Source organism: Bemisia tabaci, chromosome 8 (genome assembly GCF_918797505.1).
Source record: "Bemisia tabaci chromosome 8, PGI_BMITA_v3".
Taxonomy (NCBI): Eukaryota; Metazoa; Arthropoda; class Insecta; order Hemiptera; family Aleyrodidae; genus Bemisia; species Bemisia tabaci.
Window position 1 is genome coordinate 8,405,240 of NC_092800.1, and position 23,167 is coordinate 8,428,406.

Here is a 23,167-nt window from a genome sequence, read left to right on the forward strand (position 1 = left end):
AGGTACTGCCACAATTATTTGAAAATTCCCGTATCATCCAACAGCTCCGTGCTCTTTTTCCCCCGTGGATATCACGATAATTCTTACGAGCACAGGTGTATGAAATATCAGCACCCTGAGATCGAAGCAACTTGAGAGGTGACCTGTCGCATAATGATCGGGCTTAGAATTGTATAAAATGGTAAGATTATATGTTTTTTCAAGGCAACATAGAACATTTCGGGAACCCTTTCTCTCCCATTTTTGTCTCAAAGTCGTCTCGATATATTCACCCTCGATTCAGATCAGTCAATGAATAAAGTAGCATCGGATACTCGTGTTTTCTCCATTCTTTTTTCCCTGAATGAGCCGCGTTTTTTTTTCTCTTGTTGTCATGCGCAAGTATCGCGTCTCCGAACGAAATCGGAGAGGGTTTTTTAATCGTCGGAAGGTGGTGGATCAAGCTAATTCAGGTCGTCCTCGAGGCGCGAAACAAGGTCAAAGGCAGCGGAGGAAGAAAGGAGCTACAAGTGACTGGAAGAAAGTAATTGTGGAAAAAAAAGGATAAGCGAGCGATGGAGCATTGTGATCGGTGTGACTGCGTCGATTGAGTGTGCTCCATTAGGTTCCTAGGGTTTTCGAAACAGGTTGAAAGGGGCCCTCTCGCGGAGGCATTGTCCCGAAGAGCGGCGTAGAAATAGCGTCAAGTTACGAGTTTTGGCCAAAAGGCCGAGCGATGGGGGTGCTCACGGTGTTGCCATTCCAACACTACCCTAGAAAAAAAATTAAGTGTATTAACTTAACCTAGAATAAACATGGCTTACAGTTTGTTTTTACCGATCCATGAGGATGCTTTTTTTACAAATGCTGATTCTTTCATCTACTCTAAAATCGTGCAATGGATCACTATATAAGGTACGAATTTAAGCAGTCTGGTACATGTTTTTGAACCAAAATGTCACAAAAAGGACGATTCGCACAACGGAAATCACTGAAACCAACTCCTAACAAAGATATTACACATTGGTTACAAGAAACTCAAAGCTCTATACGTGAGTCAAATCGCGCGTTACAATGGTTTCAGCAAGCTTCTCAATCGACTAATGTTCATTTCCCACCATGTGTTTTTCAAACTTTAAGCAATTTGCTATAGCTGAGCCAAAGCGTCAAGAAACAAGTATCAGAATGCTGGAATTCGTACCTTGTCTAGTGGTCCATTCAAGTCGTCTAAAAATTGACAACTTTAACGCCCGGGCGACAACAGGGTGGCGAAGGTGGCGAGGTGCTCGAGATGCGACAATGCAGGTGCGCCTTTGCCGGGGCCGCCAGCGCATCCTGGGAACCGGAGGCCTTTTCATGCATTCCTGCAGGAAGTGTTGAATTCGATACATTTTATTCGGGACTTATCCGTGTACTGGTCTCGTCCGACTCATTGTCGCTCGTGTGTGTTTACGAATCAATTTTTTCCTTCCACTTCCGTTTCTCCTCCGTTCCGCTCCGCTTTTCGAGGATTCTCCGAGATCGCCACAAAAAGGATAATCTTGATCCCGCTCCTTGGGTTTCTGCATCTGTCGCGAATCGAGGAATGATTTGACAAATCGGTGGTTTGAGATGGAAATGAATGTTTTGTTGTTCGCACTTCCTCTAGTCCCGGTTCTGGAGGATCCTCGATCAAGCTGATGGAAACAATGCCACACTCGTGTTAGGAGATGGTATTCGGTGTTCGCACATGGTTGTGAGGATATTATCAAGATTTGGATAAAAACCCCTGTTTTGACGAATTTTTTGTCATATTGATCGTGTGACAAAAACTCTCCCGTCGGCATGTCGGTGGCATTTAAATATTGAATCAAATTGGACCTCAGAAACGAAATTTTCAATCTACATAGGGCACATACTGCCTCATTTCTAAAATGAGTCAAAAAAGTTAGCGCCTTGTTTCTTCATGGGATTCAAATCGTCGTTCCCCCTCGAAAAGACGTAACTGAATTTTAATGTTGCCGAATTTCTCCTTGCAAATTGCATTTTTACCGGGAAAGCTTAGGCATCTCTAACTGAAAATTTTACTGATTAATTTTCTGACATCATGCAAAAATCAGAAAAATTTCGGACAAAAATTCCCCAGGTACACTCTTGCATGAAAATGAAACTTTTGGAGTCAATTTTGCAACCTTGGAATGGAGTTGCGTTCCTCCATCGGAGAAACGACATCATGCAGCGTTCACGATTCATAAAATGATATTATTTAAACTAATCATGACTGAGGGAAAGATAGGTTTCTGCATTTAACTATTGTCAGGGCCGGATTTACCTATACTTGCCGCCCCCTTCTCCAGGCCCGCCACAAGGGGGGGGATACTGGGTCCTTGGTACCGGGGCCCGGGCCCTGGAGGGGCCCGTGACGCAGGTGACAAACCACTACGAATTCATGTGTAACCCTTGTCTCGTAGGGAAAAGTGAAAAAATTACCCTAAAAATTCCGCAAAAGGTGAATAAAGTTTCAAAAACACGCTAGGGCACTAAAAATTTTTCTTACTTTTTTAGAGATTTTCAAGATTTTGAGTATATGTAGAATGATATTTTTAGTAACTGTGTTTCATTTTCTTCCGTTGTCGGATGCTAAGAGGCTCCTTTCTGGGCATCCTCGACTTCAATGGCTTAACTCCCTTGCCATAGACGTACGAAAGGAGAGTCCAGGGGGGCCCGGCTTCCCATAGAATTGAAAATTATCATTTGCCCCCTCAAAAAAAAATTTATAGATGTTTTGAACGCAACAATTCTAAAGTTTTTGGTGCTGAAAGTAAACAAAGAGGCGTAATTATTCAGCAGAAATTGATGGAAAATCTCCATCATAAGAGCTTCATGATGCGTCCAAATAGATTTAAAATTTCAAAAATTTCCCGGGGGAGGCCCCCCGGACCCCCCCCCCCTTGTGCTAGGGGCCCGGGCCAGAAAATTGGTACCAGGGCCCGAGATGGGATGTGCGGGCCTGCCCTTCTCATTCGTTTGGAAACATCAATAAAAACCATCAAGTGAGCGTGCCAGCGGGGGAGGGGTGCATAAGACGCGTTTACTCGTGTTGGACACATTTTTTGGAAAAGCCCTGTCAACACTTCTAGCAAAAGTTCACGGAACATTGCGCGGTATTTAAGTTTGGTAAACCTATCTCTTTGTGGACAAGGCCTCCCATTCAAAAGAAATGAGCGAAAAAGTATGAAAGAACAAACATAAATGGACCGCGTTTAACAGAAAGGAACCAAGCCACATCAGCTATTGCCAAATTTAGCGCGGCAGTTTAATTTTTTACAAGAGAACGTTTGAGCGGATTCCTTTGAAAATTTTAGGAAATTTGCTTCGTACTATGCAGAAAATCCACCGAAATTTGCACCAAAGTCCGAACAACCGTTCTCATGTAAAAAATTAAATTGCCCAATTAAATTTGGCAATAGCTGATGTGGCTTGGTTCCTTTCTGTTTAACACGGTCCAAATGTGGATTAATGATTGTAACTTCCGCCGCCGCGCCTCGCAGACCGTACCGTGTTCGACGCAATGCGTGAAGTATTCATGCATTCTTGCAGGCGCTATCCGTTTCACGCTGGCCGCAGTGACCGCACTGTGTTTGATGCAATGCGTGAAGTATTCGTGCAGTCTTGTAGGCGCTAATATGTGTTACATGCCGATCGCCGCGCCGAGGGCTTCTCCTTTTCATCGCAAGTCCTCGTCATCATTTCTCTCCAAGTCGCACCGTTCCAGGCCAAATTGCGTGTTTGGTTTCTCTCTTAACTCGACTAATTATTAAAGGTGCTGTCACTTGTATCACTGAAAGACGACAAAATTAGAAATTAATATACTCTCAGGAAATGAGAGATTTTGTCGCCTTTTTTCGTTTGTAATTTTTTTTCTAAATCTAATTTTTTTATACCTACATTGAAAAAAATTGCAAAATTTGCCGCCCCCTAGATTTGCCGCCATGGGCCGCGGCCCATGTGGCCACCCCCTTAATCCGGCCCTGACTATTGTAGTGCAAAATTGTCAATATTACAGCACCTTATAGGGTTAGCTGCGTCAGCGAAACAAACTATTTCAAATCCCTCGTTTACTTTTCCACGATTAAAACTATCCTGAGAGTCTGAGCTAGACTCATTTTAAAAAGAAACATCTCCTCAATTTCCATCCATTCTTTCGCAGAAATCGGAATCAGCAAGTTTCAAAAACCCAACGACTTCGATTCGCCCCGGGTTGGTACCGTCGATTGGGGAGCAGCGTGCCCTAATGACCCCTCGGAAACTAATTGGACGCATCGCAATTAGCCACTCGGACCACGTACCCTCCCGCGAGGTTGCCAAACCCCCCGAAAAACCACTTTTCCGCCCCGAAACCGCGACGGAATCCGCGGAATATCCCGCGGTCTGGCGGCCGCCTCCTACCTCCGCACCTCTATTATTTTATTGACCACAATCTTGATCCAATATTTATTACCTCGCATTTACAAGCCCTTATCTTTTAATTAGTTTTCTTTCCCCCGAACCCCCCACCACCGCGGGCCCCTTATCGCCCGATCCCTCGCTCTCGGCGCATGACACAAACGATCCCTGTTTTAATGGCGAATCAGCATCGCTTCCTCAAATTGTTGGATTGCGTCGCTGCTTTCAAAATAACGCAAGGTGAGCAGGGTGGGAAGCGGAAGAGGGGGGGGGGGGGGTCCCTGATAAGACGGGGGAAAAATGGGGCTCGTTCAGTGGCGTGGCGTGATTTGCCGTATATCGATTGTTTGCCATTTAAACCTATGGAAAAGGATCGATAAACAGGGTGTTCGCAGCAAACACCTGAATAATCGATTCTTTACCATAGGCTTAAATGACATAACAATCGATATATCGCAATTCACGCCACGCCATTGGGCTCGTTGCAGCGTGCATCGATTCGTGTTATTAATAAAGTCGAGCTAAATTAATTGATACGAGGCTTATGAAAGAAATTTAGAGTGTCGTGAGATAGCCTTGAATTTACGCCTCAAAGATTGAGTAGCCTTTCGTGCTCTCGCGGTTTTAAACTACGAGCTCGGTGCAGCCATTCATTTGGACCGATAGCGATGATTAATCCTACAAGTTTGCAGAGAGGCGAATGTTTTTTTCTTCTTCTTGTTTTTACTTGAGTATACTCGCATGCAGACTTCCAGAACTTTAGATTTGCCATCTTAAATGCAAATAAAAGCTCCAGGAATAAATTAAGGAGATAAGATATAACTACAAACGGAAGGAACAAAATGTAGGGCAGCGGGGTGATTGTTGAAATTGATAGACAAAACGACAGACAAAGAAGACAAAGAGTGAATGCAGCGAGCGTATTGGTTTAAACGGGTGGTTTTTATAGAGAAATAGGGAAAATTAAAATGGTGTTGTTCCAATCAAACCTATTATTTTATTATTAACACTGATTGTTTGGCGCAATCTCTTTACGTCACCTTAAGTTGAGTTTCCATAGAGTGATATTACGACGTCTATTTCTTTCTTCGGAGATCTTTCTTACCCAATCGGAAACGTCATAGTGGTATCCACGCGGTGTCGGCCTCAACCTTGGAAGTGTCTTCTGAGCCTCGGGATTGCTCCCGGAATTTTCAAGTCGAAACCGCCAGGCCGCGCCGCGCCCGCTGTTCGTGTAATTAAAGTAATTACGACGCCATTGAAGGAGTCAACCGAATACGCGTATGTCTCATTATTATCAATCCCACATCGCTCTCTACGTTTCCGTTCGTCTCGAGACTTTGGATGGACTCGACTCTGACCAGCCGTGGACGTAGTAAGGTTTCCTGCTTTTCTCCGCAGGTTCTTCCCAAATTGGGGTTTTTATCATTTACACGCTTCTTACATATATGTGCGAATCGAGAAGATTAGCACATGAAGCTGTCAAGAGATGCCTCTAGTAAAAACCGGAAAACACGGAAAATATCAGGAAATTCGATGTTATCAGGAAAAAGCAGAATAATACACTGGAAAAAAACCACATTAGATCTAGAGTCCAGACTCTTGAAAATATTGACAAGAAAAAATACTCTTGATTCAATCAGACTTTTGCTTAAATCAAAAGGAAATCCACTCAAATTAAGAGGCTTAGTTCTTGATTTAAGCAAAAATCCGATTGAATCAAGAGTATTTTTTCTTGTCGCTGTTTTTAAGAGTCTGGACTCTAGATCCAATGTGTTTTTTTTTTCCCAGTGTATCAAACAACGGAAACTCCAAAATTAAATTTTAATTGACTTTCCGACATGTGCAGGACTACGTCGTGTGATTCAAAAGATCATTTCATTTATATTGCGAGACAACATTTAAAGTGGAAAAATTTGCTAAGGGCAGTCCCAGAGGGAAATAAGGGCTTGCGATTGGCAGCGCATGCATGCAAATTGATTCTCCTTCAATTGATCAGGTAGGCAAAACGGGCTCCTTCGAGCAGCAATAGTGGTATCCAACATCTGAGCAATAAGAGCACATCGCTTACACAAATTATTCGCTCCTAATACTCCTTCGACGTTTCGTGACGATTTTTTTGTTTCGAGAATTTTAAAAAATTACATATGAACGACAGTCAAGAGAGATATAATTATTGTAATAAAAGAGTATCATTGTTAATATTGTCAACCTTAACTTTTTGAAATTGCCAAAATTGGTTCATTTTCGTTTGTCGCAGCTTTATAAGCTGTTCAACTTTTGCTCGAGGTTGTTTGTCGCCCCTTGAAACCACGAATGACACTGTGAAAAAGTCTAAAAAGGTGCTGGACTTTCAATTCTTTTAGTTGTCCATTCAATAAGTTTTTAACCTTCGGAATTCAATAAGCGGTAGAAACAGATGTATGGACAATGGACATGATCACGCAACACTTCCTTTTTCTTCTCTTTCATTAACCTGGATGACCACAGAGAGAACGTTTCTAACTTGAGAGTTTATTCTCTACCTTCATGTAATGATCACACCCCCATACTTTCACGCTCAAACAAAAAGAACCAAAATTTGAATATTCTCAATGCAGGAGTAGGAGGAGATTTAAAGTCTCTTTTGTAAGTAGGTATCAATTACTTTTGTATTGTTGAATAATCCTCTGCCGTGACTATACTCCACTGTCTTTTCATCAATTGCGGCTTTAATTGATCCGTGCTGCAATTAAAAATCGGATCAAACAGACAAGTCCGTTTCTACATCCAAGGAAAGTCGTGTTCAGGCCGGGCCGAACGAGAATAAAATTAAAAGTGAACATGCATGATCCGATCGGTTTCATAATTACTGCGGTCACTTTTCATGATCCGGTGAGGGTATCATGGTGCCCGGCTCCTTAAAATCGAGGCCATTCTGATTGTGCCCTCGGCCTTAGGGTGATTATGATTGGGGGATGGGGGGGGGGGGGTCTGGTCTGGACATCGGAGGAACCCAGGTTAGGGACTTATTTTGGTCCTCACGACTTCGTAATCGGCTACGTTGCCATCTTAACCGAGGTAATTTCCTATTTTTACGATCTTAAAAAAACAGTTCCAGTTCACTCATAAACCATCAAATAAGGGGCCTACAGGACCAGGCGCATGAAGGCAGTTTTTGCTATTTCGAGAAATACGTGTTTGACATTTCGTGGATTCTCGTAGCGGAAAGGAAGTTCAACTTTTTATGCTTTGGCAACTTTTTGGTGCTTAAAAATGGGAATTTGGGAGAGAATTTTTGGGGGAGGCTTTCGGACACCCCTTTCGCCCCCCCCCCTTCGAGGTGTCCAAATGGCGCCCGTGTGGCCTGGTTACACGTTCAAATTTCCGTCAAATTCCGATCAAAATGATGACCAAGATGGCGGTCGAGAGTTATCTGGATTGATGAGTAAAATTAATTAAAACAGCGTGTTGATTGAAAAAAGCACGGTTGTGTGGAAATCACATTAAGGATGAGCCCCACAGTTCCATCATCTACCATCAAATTTTTGCAGGCCGCAGAAATTTGATGGTAGATGGGCGCACCAGTCACCATTTGATCGGAAATTGATGGGAATTTGAGCGTGTAACCAGCACACTGAACAGAATGTTTCCTCAGTTTGGGGTTTGGGCATCGTAGCGGTCCGGAAAATTCCTTCAGAACGGATAAACCGAGGCAACGCCGGCACAGACAGGAGGGAAGGTAAAGAAGAGGTAAAAAAAATCACGGACACTCGCGTTGCGTGACTCTCCCAAGACACTTCGCGCCCCGTTTCGGGGCGCCCCCCCCCCCCCCCCCCGAACCCCGACCGCTCGAACTCGTACTCGCGCACGAAACTTTAAGTGTTTGTGGTGGGCCTCGCCGCCGCGGCCGGCAATTTGCTCCGTTTGTCTTTTTTCGTGGTTTTTCGATTATCGCTCTCGATATTTCCCACGATCCCTCGATCGCCCCGCGGCCCCGACCCTCAAGGTCGCGCCCCACCGCCAGGGGGCGCCACAGAATTTTCAAGTCGGGATTGAGTCATTTTGAGGTGAGCTGGTTTCGGAGCCCTGGGCGAATGGATAGCATTTTGGCGGATTTACCCTGCTTCCGCACGAGATGCTGATTTTCGGTCGTGTAGGTCATGCTACCGGTGGTGTGGCGTGCTTTGCGATATATCGATTGATCTGTTGTTTGAACCCATGAAAAAGGATCGATAAACAGGGTGTTCGCAACGAAGACCTCGATTATCGATTCTTTACCGCAGCTTCAAATTGGGGAAAATCGATAATCGATCGTTCATGCCTCGCTACTGCTTGCTACTTTGAATTGTCTACGGTTGGCTGGATCGATTAACCAATCTCAGTTGGCGCCACACGGCTCCTAAGAGAGATCATTCATAAATTACATCACGCTAAAGAGGCTCGTGCGAAAATGGCCGAAATCCGGCCGGTTTTTTCGACCCTCGAAATCTGGGTGTGTTTGAGGTTATTTTTAATCCCTTTGATGACCCTTCACACAAAATTATTCACATAAAATTTCAGGTTTAGTATAACGTATTAACCGCATATTCGGTCACTTTATTAGTTCCAATAATAACACAAAATGTTGATTGCTTTTCCTAATTATGTGTAAACACCCAGAAAACTCGTATGAATTCCACTACGATATTATGGTACCGGCTTAATAACAACTCCTCAGTGTAGAGAACCAATTTTTTTGGTAAACAGCATCAACTTAAATTCGCTAAAGCAAACTTTACCTCTTTTCTTTCAGTGACCTTGACTTTCAGCAATTCATTTCAGTTTTAATCTCACTCCTCATTTGATCAATCCCACTCGGTGATGAGTAAAAATCAACCAGAGGCGAGAACATCGCGCTGACGTTTGTGATGGGAGAATGGGGTTAAATCTCATCCGAACAAAATATAAATTGAGCAGAACTGCGGCGACGATAGAAACCGGACACTGACGCCGATTCGGTCCGAAAACCCACGAATTTCACCGATGAGGCGGGAACGACATCTCGCCATTCGGCAACCCGACCGACCGACGTGGCGTAAAAATGATAATTAAAAGGTCAGGAGTTAATTCGGGCCGCGGCGACCGGCGGGAAAAGTGCATCAAAATAATACGTCAATTTGTTTTTAAACGATTCTCCGAGGCCTCGGTCGCGGCCTCGGACAGGCGGCCGTAAATCATGACGTAATAAAGTTAACACGGGGGAAAACAAAGAACCGAAAACAAAAGTGACAAGTTGGTTAGAGACCCAGACAGTCATTTTTCTCGGCGGTAAAGAGAAGCCGGGAAAAAACCAACATCGGGATCCTATTCCGGGAGTAATTAGCCGGGGGACTTGGGACTACCTTGCACAAGACGAGACGGGACGAGCGGAGCGAAAAAGGGAAGACGCGGTCCGGGTTCCGCGGTCCGCTCGGACGGGGAACGCGGGACGGGGAACGCGGGACGCGGACCGGGGCCGGACCGTCGTAAATTAGAAACGGGGCGGACTCGAATGTCCCTCTTAATCTGGTTCAGCCACCAGCCGACGGCCACCGCTCCTGCTCTGCGGCTGGGGTTCGGGAACGCGGCGCGGATCAAAAATTAACAGGGATCAAAGGAAGATTCGGGATCCAAGTGACACGGTTCCCGGGAACTTTGATGAAGATTCACATGTACGCGAACTTGTATACAAAGTATTCACCTATATCAGGAACGTTCCGGAGAAAAGTTTGCATAACGTTCCTTGGAGATGTCGGTCCGGTTCTTGGTCCTTGTCTTCCCGGAAAACTTGGATCCCGACCAGTGTTCGAAACTCACCTTTGAGTTTAAGGAGCCAAGTGGCGCATCAAGCCACATTTTTAGGCGCCATTGAAGATTTTTAGGGGCCAAAATTGACTTTGTGCCTATATATAACGGCGCATTTAGTGAAAAGTTAGATGCAAGATGTTTTCGTAACAGAACTAGTAAGTAGCTGTAACTTGGGGAAGACAAAAAGCACAAAGGATGAAATCGTGAAGAATAGAAGAAGCTTTCACTTGTAGTGCTGAAAATTTCGAATAATCACCTGATATGAAAATTCAGATTTTTAGGGGGCAATTTTTAGGGGCCACGTTGGCGCAGAACCTTCATTTTTTAGGCGCCATGGCTGATTTTTTAGGTGCATTTGGCGCGTTGGTGCCTGTGAGTTTCGAACACTGATCCCGACGCATGATTGAATTTCATTTTGCAATTGAGAACTACAATTTCTGGCGCATTCGTAAACGAATGTGAAAAACGTATGTGCATAGGGACAATAATGGTACAAACGGTGTTTCTAAACTGAGCCAGAAGTTGTAGTTCCTAATTGGAGAGAGGAATCCAAATGAACTCTTGCATTTTTCGGAGATCAGCGATTTAAGTGCTTTTTTCTCGCGTAAAATTTTACGAGGAACACGATGGTGCCACTGTTTTTCTCTGAAACAAACTTTAAAGCTCAACAAAAGCTATCAAAGTTGAGACCCTAATGGAGGAAGCCTCCCAAACTGTCCTATGGACATGAATGAATTAATCAAAGCCGGTCGTCCCGTTGGTCCAGAAAACCAATCTTTTTTTTTCATTTATTTTTTTTTTCTTGTTTCCATCGTGGAACTTCACAACTCTGTGTAGTAGCATTTGATCAGCCACCGTTAGTAGCCGGCCGATGGGATAATGTCACAGGATCATCGCGCGCACAATCCAGTAGTAAGCAGAATATCGAAGAAAAACGATTCACAATCAGAATCTCCTGATCAAACAGACTGATTGCAGTCGCGCGTTGATTGGTACTTGACCTTGCCAACCTGAGGAGCATCCGTAAGGAGCGGCGAACGCTTCGCGATTGGCCGAAAGCCATACGAATCGTGCCGAACCAATAGGGAGCTGCTCGACAGTGCAATTCCATCTGGCTGACCTTTGATGATGATTCAATCGATATGCGATGATCGGGAGACCAATCGACATATTTTACAGCGCGCGTGACATCCGTGGCCTTTGTTTTGCATGGAGACTTTTGTGAAATCTCTGCTCACTGATCGACAAATCTAATGAATTTTCTTTCGAGGCAATACTGATCCTCTAGGAGGGATCTTCAAGCAATTCAATTTTCACTAGAGTGCGACTGTGCCAGTATCTGTAAAGAAATGTGCTTTGCATGTTAGGAACAGAAAACTTAGTGAACTTCACGGTTAAAAATGTTCAATTATAGTCTCTCGGTAAAAATATAATTTGAAAGTGGATTTTTAGCAGTACGTTCTTTTTTACTAGAGTGACTGTGCCAGTATCTGTAAAGAAATGTGCTAAGCTTTGCATGTTAGGCACAGAAAAATTAGTGAACTTCACGGTTAAAAATGTTAAATTATAGTTTCTAAGTAAAAATAAAATTTGAAAGTGGATTTTTAGCAGTACGTTTTTTTTCTCAAAAGAACGACGAATTAGAACTATTCGTATGCTTTAAAATTGGTCCGACAACAAGTCAAATCAGTTTTCAGTCGCTTTCGCTTGTCCACACAGAAAAACAATTAAATATTGTTAAAGAAGGCTCAGATTAAAGATTAAAGACTTAATGATTAAAGATTTAAGACTTGTCAAAATAAATTTTGATTAAAATCCGCTCTCACATATACACCTCAACGTCAAAAATGGATTGTGTCTCCGAAATTGAGGAGGCTCGTTCCAAACCCGGCTTTATCAATCAAGAGTCCTGCTGTGATTGTGGAAATGGTGTCGATTGAATTTACTATAAAATATGTGCATTCTATTCTAAAAAAAATTCTGCATCTACTTGCCTATAATTTTGTAAAAATTGATGCCTAAAACCATCATAATATGTACACAAATGAAAAAAAAAAAAAAAAAACACTAAGAAGTGGCCCGAACTGTACGTAACAAAGTGGAGGAAAACAAGCCCAAGAAATTCCAAAAATTAAAATTAGAGTCAAAAATACACAACCTTATATATACACAGACCCTCTAACTTAGATAAAAGAAGCGCAGCACAGTCTCAGTAATTCTGTGTTTAATTGACTTTGCTGCTTTTGAAGCCGAATCCAATCTTTCAAATCGCACAAAATATTAATTGTGGAGCAACATCAAAGCCTCGCACTCCCATCGCTCTTTTTTCCTGAGCCGCGTGCGAAAAAAAATATCTAGAAGCTAGGTGCTAAAGTCACGTAATAAACCTTCCACGTCCTTACGGAACCTCAGCGTAAAAAAGAGTTAAGAGGATTTCTCACCGGACCCGCTCCGTCCACAATTCAAGCAGTTAATTAACGTGGAATTGCTCCCTTCATCTCGTCGGTAGTTTAAATTATTATTTTTTCATTATTTTATTTTTCGTTCCTATAAACTATTTTTTTTCCCTCCGCTGGACAAACACTGCTAACCGTAACCAAGCGCGGAGCTTGTTTCTGTTCCACCGGGGGCAAGGCCGCCGCGCTGTTTCAAAGCTCTCCCCGACAAAATTAATTAAAATTTATGTTTATAAATTATTACGTCACGCATGTTACGGATCCGTGCAGCGCCGCGTTGAGGTCAGTCGGACGTTTGACCCAAGGCACATACCCTACACGGTGGGCACTGGGTAGCCTCGCCCGGCGCCTCTGCTACTCTGCCGTCCTAAGGAAGAACGCCGTATGCACATTTGAGAGTTGCCAAATTTCCTTCGATAAAATTTGTATTTGTGAAGAACGTTTTGAAGATTTTATCTTGAAATTTTCAAGAAATTTAGGTGAAATTTAGCATGAAATTATCTGAAATATTGGAAGGAAAATATTCACAAGTTCACCAGGAAATTCGTGTTTTATCAAGGGAAAGTTGGCAACGCCTGAGGGTTCATACGGTGTTCTTCCTTAGCACGGCGGTTTTCTCCCCGGCCGTTAGCCTAACACACTTTTTCGTGTTTGGTTTGCTCCGTCGAGCAGTGAGCTATGCTGAGCTTCAGGCTTTCGAGTTTCGAGAAGGAAATGCTGTTTGAACGGATTAATTGACCCAGATATTGGAACCAAAATCAAGTGAGTCTTCAATGTGCCGTTCGGTCATGGCGAGAATACGATTCCCTCAGGAGTAGAGATCGCTATAAGTTGCAGAAATATTGTCAAATTATTTCAATTTTGAGACAAGGTGTGCGGATTGCCTATCTTCTTATTTGAAAGGGTGAAATTATACAGATTTATCGCAATATTATCGTAATTAATTGGAATGAGTAGGCGTTAAGTTGAAATCTCTAGTTGATGCATATTGCCTACCTCCTTAATTCAATGAACCTACAAAGCCTTGGCATAAAATTGCCGAAAATCTGGAAAATGTTGCATTTTTTGATCAAAACTTGCAAGTTTTTCACAATATTATAGCAATGTGTTGGAAGGAGGGTGTTACTTTAAGGGATGATTTTTCTTACGAATATTCCTGTTTATTTTGTGGTCATTTTCTGTGTCAGATTGGATACCTCCGATAATGAAAGACGCAAAATTTTAGCGTTTGGACGGTGCTATTCAGGTACTCATTTCAACCTTCAAAACAAATTCCGATGAGTAACGCAACCAATCCATCTGTCGGATATTTTCGAAAATGGAACCTCAGCCATTTTTCGAGTGATCCAAAAGGAACGAAACTAGCAGGTTGAAAACCATTTGAGATTCCTCCCACGTCCTCGTAATTGTTTACGTTGTTCCTGCCACCGAATACACGGCCTGTCAGCCGTCCCTTTCAACCACAACTTTCACATGGAAACCTCAGAAAGGAACGCTCATCACCACTCGAAAACGAGGACGATGGATCCGTTTTGATAACCGAAAAAGGTGCGCGCTTGCCACGTCGCCTCAAAAACCTCAAATCCCACCCTTAAAAAACATGAATTAGGACCGGAAGTGTTCACAGGCTCTCTCTAGGCAGCTCTCCCCCTAAAATCCAAAAGGTTTAAATTTTGATTAAGGGGGTTTAAAGAGGTCTATTACACAGTACCATAAAAAGGGAATTTTCTACGAACCGCAAGTAAAAATCAGCAGTATGACTTGAAAGTGGACCCTTGGAAGGGATTACAATGATATGTGCTCCGGAAAAATACAAAATACAAATTTGCAAATTTGTAGGTAGGTTCGTGCCTACTTTGAAATTTCTCAAAATAACAGCTTATTTTCCTCTGTAGTTTGCATTTATTTTTCACCGGGCAAATCATTCTTATCCGTCCCGTAGATGTACTTTGTAAGTTATACCGTTGAAATTATCCTTTTTGCGATATTATACTAAGGACCGCCTGAAATATCCCTCGGTCGTGATGTAAACCTAATGGAACCTTCCTTAAAAAAAGGAAATGTTAAAGGAACGACTATGAATTCAGCCCTAATTCATGTTATTTGGACTGAGATAAGCAAAAAGGAACCAACCCACATTTTGGAAAAAATTGAGTTATGAGTGGTTTTGAACTCAACCACTGCTCTACTATATCCATCACCAAAAATTCAAAGTTTTTGTTGGAGCAAATTTTGCAGAAATTGAACTTGAAGTTTATCTTTTACATTGAGTGTTATGCAGGAGCCAAACTTTAAGCCTCTTTTTCTCGATTTGATCCCGATGTGGCTTGGTTCCTTTCTATTTAACTCCGTCCATTTAAGGGAGGGTTTTGGGGTTTTTCGAAGTGACGTAGATTAGGTAAATTTCCCTCAAAAATTGTTCATTAAATAATACTGCGTTGAGAACGGCCTTTAACCTCTGTCAGTCACAATATAAACCCCTTGGAGCCTCCCTAAGAAAAGGCGCTTTTAACGGAACTACCATAAAAATACGACCTTTATTGCACGATTCGGCAACAGCGCCTATCGAAAGTGCGCCCGCGCTCGGGTGATGTTTCCGGTCCTGGTTCCATGCTCGAAAAGCTATCTCGGTTTCCGGTCGGCGCGCGTGCCGAGGGGTGGGGGCGGGCAGGGGGAGGGCGCATCGCGGGGGGAGGGGGCCCAAGGGGTGTGGTCGAAAAACCACCCCACGTTTCCCCGCGCCCGCCCCGTCGCGATACTCTTTTATCCACCAATAACAGTCTGCCCGCCCGATCTGCTCGCCGCTTCCGCGGGAGCCCCAAAGTGGGCGAAAGTTCCAGGTTCAACGGCCAAAACCCGGGCTCTTGAGGGTTGCGGTCTAGAAACCCGATTTTGGGAATATGATTTCACGGAAAGGAAGCTTGCGGTGGCGACCACCTGAGGTGCATCTTTCCCGACTGATGGTGAGATCGTCAGGGGTGCTATGATCTAGTTTTGATTTCCGTTAAGAATCAAAAACTTCATACAGTGGACTCTCGATAATTCGAACCTCGATAATTCGAAAACCTCGTTAATTCGAAGAAAAGTCTGTTTCCCTTGAAAATCTCTCGATAATTCGAAGAAAATCAATGTATTTTTCTCCCCTCGTTATTTCGAAATTTTTTAGCTAGCGCGGCCCTCTATAATTCGAAATTGCGACGAAAATTCTCTCTGTAATTCGAAGCGTGGGAAATAAATATGACCTTCCCTCTATAATTCGAAATAAGACGGTACATTCCCTCTACAATTCGAAGTCAACTGTTTATGTATCTGGGTGCCTAAAAGAGACCTTTGACCGAAAGATCTTTTGGCGTAAATCCGTCAATTTGCCCCTCTATAATTCGAATTCAGATGGCGCCTTCCCTGTATGTGCTGTCTATTTCCACAAAAAAGGGTGCTTAATGAAGTATACAGATAAAAATCATATAGCTACAATCCTCTAAAATTGGGTGATTTGACCTGCAATCTAGTTCCAGAACATTGAAACTTTTAAAAATCGATTTTTAAAACCACAAAGTTCAGTAAAACGCTCCTTTCGAATAGAACTCTGCTCTGAAGGAAAAAACTAACACTAAAAATTCGGTTAATTTTATGAAGTGGGATAAAATGTCACCCGCGCCTTCGGTCATTTTTTCTTTTCTGTGCTGATTTCAACGCAAATCGAACCAATATCAACATAAGAGGGTTTGTTTAAATTTCTCTTGTTTATAATTATCAAAAGTAATCGTTTGCAGTGAACCTGATTTTTTCTATTTATTTTCCTTATTCCGTGAATTACATATTTTCGGGCTCATAGATAATATTGTTCATCTTTATTTACAGCAAACTGACGGATCTCTTCCTACAACCCCATACAAACAATTTTCTTACGCGTTCCATCTCTCCTATTTGATTCCAACCATTAGAGTTGCACCCACTGTGCGTATGTTGATAACGTCTGGCCACTCGCGAGGTTTAATGGCCTCCGTTCCATCCCTGGGCACCAATTTTAGAGACCAGGGCTGAGGTGATTAAGATTTTAGGGTCCGTTTGAGCCTATGCCGTGTAGCCTGTGGCATTGCTTTTTCAAACAAGTCAATTCCCCTTAAAAGTCCTCAGTCTCTCCAGAGAACCTGAATAAAGCCTTAACTGTTTTTAGGGAAGATTGTTACAAGGAAATGACACTGAGCAGTAAAAATTGTGTCAATTCTATCCTTCATGGCGCTTTTCCTGTGGAAAATCGCTCCTTTAGTTTCGCATGGGATCCTATACGGTAATCATTGAATTCTATAACGAAACACTTGAACAAAATTTGATTAATAACTATAGAATTCAATGTTTTCCTTTCATTTGGCGGTACTCGTGTGTTCAGATAGCATTTAAGTTATTCTAATGTTGTCCGTACACATTGACGTACTATAGTTCTCCAAAGGAAGGAAATTTTGAAATCTTACTTTTTTATATTAGGTATCATGCAGATCCATTCTTTGAGGTTTTCTCAGTAGTTAAAATAAATCATCAGCGGAAATCAAAGCGAAAACTGATTTCGCCTTCAATTCTATACATATGCAATTTTAACTACGCAGGAGTTGAAACACTTGTATCGTGCTTTGTTGCTATGAACGCGTGGACTCGGAGGAAAGCTCGAATCGTTTCTGCCGAGAATAACTTTACCACGCTCGTGCCTCTGTGTATTTTCACGAGTGCAAATCACTATAACTTGAAATCATCCGGGTAATTTTTGACTGTGTAACGGAGTATTGGACAGAGTTTGACCATCAATCCGCTCATGGTTGAATTAACTGGGCTCATTCTTCAAGATTTAACACCACAACCGCTAAGGGAGCAAAACGAGAATCGTTTCCCGGAGTCATGTGTTACTCTCCCGCAGGTAAAATTGCCTGCCATTGCCACTTTACTATGTGCGAATGTCTATTTGTCAAATTTTCTCCACGTGGTTCTGATTCTTTCAGCTGTTTCATTGCCTTGAGTTGATACAAATATAAACTAACCTCACGTTAACTATTTCTCCACGTGGTTCTGATTCTTTCAGCTGTTTCATTGCCTTGAGTTGATACAAATATTCGAAAACTAACCTCAGCATTTTTTTTTGTGTGTTTCAGGAACACCCAGGTCTCCGTGGAACTCCTCTCGCGATGCTCGCCGCCCAGTGCAACAAGCTCTCATCTAAGTCGCCACCCCCTCTGGCGGACGCCGTCGTAGGGAAAGGCTTCCACCCGTGGAAGAAGTCCCCCCAGGGCGGGAGCCCGACCCCCTCCTCAGGCCTGCCGCAGCGCTCTTCGGCGACCTCCACGCCGGCCAGCTCCGTCTACTCCAGTCGACCGGCCACCTCGAGCTGCACGACCCCCGCCTCCTACGGCAGCGACATCTACTTCCCCGGCTCGGCCCAAGCCCAGGACTCACCCCACCAATCCCCCCTCCTCGGCAAGGTCGACTCCCACGCCGCCCTCGGCTCCGTCTACGGCCGGCACCCCTACGAGTCATGGGCCTTCAACCACGGCTCCATCAAACCAGAGGTCAACGCCGGCTGGTGGGACGTCCACAACGCCGCCAGCGGGTGGCTCGACGTCGGCCACGCCCAGATGGCCAACTACCAGCCGGACTACTCCTCGCTCAGCCACAGCCTCGCCGCCTCCAACACGGCCCACCTCCTGTCCTCCGGGCAGCACCTCCTGCAGGACACCTACAAGTCCATGCTCCCCGGCCAGGGCTCCTTCGGCCTCGGCCACGCCGCCACGAGCCCCGCCTCTGTCTCCGGCGTCTCGTCGCCCCAGGCGCCCTCCCCGCGATCTCAACGGAGATACACCGGCGGGCCACGTGCGACTGCCCCAACTGCCAGGAGGCCGAGCGGCTGGGCCCGGCGGGCGTGCACCTGCGCAAGAAGAACATTCACAGTTGCCATATCCCGGGCTGCGGGAAGGTCTACGGGAAGACCTCCCACCTGAAGGCCCACCTGAGGTGGCACACCGGAGAGCGCCCGTTCGTTTGTAACTGGTTGTTTTGCGGGAAGAGGTTCACGCGGTCCGACGAACTTCAAAGACACCTCAGGACCCACACCGGGGAGAAAAGGTTCGCGTGCCCGGTGTGCAACAAGCGCTTCATGCGCTCCGACCACCTCGCGAAACACGTGAAGACCCACAACGGCAACGGGAGCAAGAAGGGAAGTTCCGAGTCATGTTCGGATTCCGAGGAGAACAGCCAGCCTGACGGCGGGCAGGTCAACTCCCCTCTCCGGCGACGCCATGGACGTCAAGCCGGGGCTCCTCTGAGACGGGTGGGGCGGCGGCCGCGCCACGTGAGCCCCCAGTCGCCCCCCCGCCCCGGGCCAGGCCCCAGGATGACCCAAGTCTTTCGCCCCGCCAGACCCCCGCCGGGGTCTTCCGGTCAGCCACGGCTGATTTTGTCATTTCGTTAAATCGTGAACCCTTCATGTCAGTAGATCCTACTGAGTTGTTCCAGTGGGCTCATTGTTGAAATTGATAGACAAAGCGATGGACAAAGAAGACAAAAGGGATATTGAGGGATCCTATTGGTGGAAACGGGTGGTTGAAACTGACAAAGGAGGTAGGTGATAGATTAACTAACAGGAACTCACGAGAGACCCTATAGTTAGTCCATCATTTACTCCCTTCGTCTATAGGAGCCACCCATTTCAGCCAATAGGATTGCTCCATGCTCTCTATGTCCTCTTTGTCTATCGATTTGTCTATCAATTTCAACAATTAGCCCGCGGTGGGCTGATTGTTAAATTTTATGGACAAAGCTAGGTACAAAGGAAACGACGGGAAAATGGAGCGATCCTAATCTGCTGTACTGAGGAAGAACGCCGTATGAACCTTTAGCGTTGCCAAGTTTCCTTTGATAAAGCACGAATTCCCGGGTGAAACTATGAATATTTTCGGTCCGTTTTTTCAGAAAATTTTGCTCACGATTTCACTTAAAATTCCTGAAAATTCCAAGGAAAAATATTCATAACTTTCCTCAAAAATAAACACTTTACCGAAGGGAATTTGGCAACTCTCGAAAGAGCATACGGCGTTCTTCCTTATTAGCAGGGCAGTAATGGGGGAAGGAGATGGTTACAATGAACAATAGAAGGAATTAATAGACTAACCAATAGGAACCCTTGAGATATCCTTTAGATAAGGCCATCATTTTCCCCCCTTATAATTGGACTATATTTTAAAATTAGGAGCAACAATCTCTTGATCACACAAAAAAACACCTATTGACATAGGAAAACAAATGACACATATGTTATATCTTTAAAGACCTAGTCCCTATTTGCAAAATGCAGTCCGATTAGACTATAGCATCCACCAATTTCAACCAATAGGATCGCATCATTCCCCCGTCGCTCACTTTTTCTATCACTTTGCTCCGATACAATTTTTTGAGAGCACCACATTGCGCTGTGTTCATTACTGCTTTTGTCTAGTAAATCAGTTGTCTGCGCTCTTCAGGAAGAACGCACAATTGATTGAATTTTTGTACATCGTTTCGTTTCATTATCGCTATTAATAACGAAAATAACCGTATAAATGAGAGTTCTCTGTTCAACATTGTCATTGCTTCAAATTATTTAAATATATCAATGAAGTCATTAATTTTTTAAACATTAATTCGTAAATTTCTTTCACAATTTAAAACGTTTCCATTCCACCAAAATGTTAGTCAACATAAAACATGAATTGGTGAAAAAAAAACCCTTTCAATACTTTGTATCTCCACTAACTGGATTTTTCCCAACGAACAATCTCACAGCTTTCGATGATCTGCTGTAGCGAAACGAATGACTCAAATTTTTCATGACAAATCAGCCTGGCTGACATAAAAGTCAGTGGCGAGGCGTGAACGATCGATTATCGATATTTCTCCATTGGAAGCTATGGTAAAAAATCGACAAATAAGGTGCTCGTTGCGAACATCCTGTTTATCGATTCTTTGCCATAGGTTTAAACGACGGATAAATAGATATATTTCAAAGCACGCCACGCCACTGGCAAAAGTCGTAAGGAGAGGGAGAACCAGACTCCTCAATTCCGTTGTAAATATTTCCACTTTGTGATTAGTCGAGAATGTCTGTGATCGAGAATTATTTCTCCCACGCCAATTCGACGTAAATATCTTTCCGCAGCTGTTCTTATTCCCAATGACCTGAAAATTGACTGATTTTCAACAAACAAATTTGCAAAATTGGTGCACTTCATTCACTGACAACGACAATGAAACATTTCTCTTTATTTTTGCACTCGGTGCTTTACCTGCCATATCATAGAGTGAAGAAAGTTAATTCCCAGCCTTTTTTATTTATTTATATTTTTTACTACATAGTAAAAATCATAAAAAAAAATAAATAAATAGAATCCATCTCGTTGTTAAATGTAGCTCATACGTCTATTGACTGTGCTTTTTTGTGCACACTATGATCAAGTGTCTCTGTTTTCATTTCTGTGCATGTTTTAAATCACTGAAATAGACTTTTTTGTACAGTGTCAGTTAAGTTTTTTGTCACTCTGAAAGTACCGGCATCTAAACTCTCTAACGATTTTCTTTTAAACGTCATTATATCAAATTGTTCTCTGCACAAATCATGTTTTAGTCTAATTATGTGGGTAATCTAAATTATAAAAACCTAACCTTTTTTTGATCATGCGAAGGTAAAATTCAAATCGTATAATTATGAGCAGTATTGTAAAAAGATCGATCAGTTTTCAGTGTAACAAAACATGTTAGAAACGGAACGCACGTTGTTAACTTTAAAGTCGAATATCTCGTCAATTTTTGCTGTACTTACTAACGGAGAAAGAATTTTCAGTGTGTGTTTTAAATTTTTGTCAAAGTTTCTTATGTCCTAAATTGAATTCAAGAGCGTCATTTCAATATTCTTCAACGAATTTTTCGCTTTATGGCTCTGTCTGTACCTGTATGATATTCAGTAGGTAGAGCAGAATATACCCTCTGTACCTACCTTCTTTTATAATTCTAATACCAAGAATCTCTTTTGCTCAACCAGCAATTACTACGTAGCTCAAAAATCTGATCAATTAGAGGCCCTAGCTGAATAATTGTGAGGAAGCTGTCAAGTTTTTCTCCTGACCGAATTTTCCATACATCTGGTACCATGATATGATATATTACATTAAAATTGCCCGTCTGGCAACACTGGCACACGACAAAAAGCCTTTAATTGCACGAACGAGGAAAAGATTACAGGCTCGTCCGCAACTATTACCGAATTATTTGCACGCAGTACTATTTGCATGCAATCAAAGTTGACCAAATACAATTTGTGCAATTTTCACCGACAATAACCCTAAGTAACATTCTCACGGGTATCAAAGGAATAATAACATACTAGGAACGGTTTATTATTATTCAGGCCAGCTTCCATTCTATCGATAATTGGAAATTAACAGTTTCAGCAATTTTAATTCCTGCATGCTGATACCAGCACACGCATTTGCTACTGGTCTTTTTCAGTTTGAAGCACGCATTAATTTCTCAAATAAACGTGCCGCAAATTCCCTCATTTCGCGGAACTATTATGTAAATTTCCTGATCAAAAACTCTGTTAAACTCATCATATGTATGAGTCTCCCTAAAAGAGGTCTTGTTTTTACGTAAGTAATGTATTCTGAGAGCTAAAAAAAATGTTACACCTTTAGGAGGCACCGTTTAAAATCATTCACTGAAAATTTGGCTCGAAACCTTTAGACACTGTCTTGTTGTTTTTTGTGATTTACCTAATGGCAGAAAAGGAACTTTCCTCCGAGCTCAAATTTAGAGAAAGAGACTCAGAATAGCAACTATAATATTACGTGTGTGATCATTTAAACAATGTGTTATGGTCTGAACCTGGAAGTTCTCTACAAATTTATCATCGTGTGATTATTTTGCATTTTAATTTTTGTTTTTGATGTTACGAAATTGCTTTCTTCACTTCTATCCACGACTTATCCTTTGATTGTCGTCCTTTCAGTAATGTATAGTCTGTAAATATGCTGTAAAAATTATTGAATAAGTAAGATATAAAAAGCAATTTCAAATTGTAAAATAATCTAAACATGTTTTAGATTCTATGGACATGATTATATATTGTACAAATGATATGTTGATTAATTGTTCAGTGAGCGATTGTAATTATGAATGTATGTAGCCTTTATTTATGTTAGTTTAAAACTTGAGAAAAACTAATTGATTATTGTAAAGTTAGCTTGGAAATAAATGCCATAAAATTTATAACTGCTTCATCATTCATCCCTGTCCTCAAACTCAGATTTCTATATCTTGTTCAAACTCCGTTAGTTTACAAAAAAGAAAACAAATGGCTCCAACATTTAAAAAAAGAATTATCTCTTCATTATAAAATTAAATTTGAAAATAAACAGTATACCTTCAGGAAATGATGCTTGTATATTCACTGTAGGAGAACATATTAATCAGGGAAAATGAAAGTT

The 23,167-nt window shown here is 42.7% G+C and overlaps 1 protein-coding gene across 1 annotated transcript in view; it reads left to right on the forward strand.

Moving 5' to 3' along the window:
* Window positions 1–22,952, forward strand: part of LOC109043241 (transcription factor Sp8) — a gene marked incomplete in the record, with an annotated part of 52,051 nt that extends 29,099 nt beyond the window's left edge. The window contains 2 exon segments of the mRNA XM_072303206.1: window positions 17,810–18,515; window positions 18,518–22,952. Coding sequence (XP_072159307.1) covers window positions 17,810–18,515; window positions 18,518–19,122 — 1,311 coding nt within the window.
* Window positions 22,953–23,167: the final 215 nt, after the last annotated feature.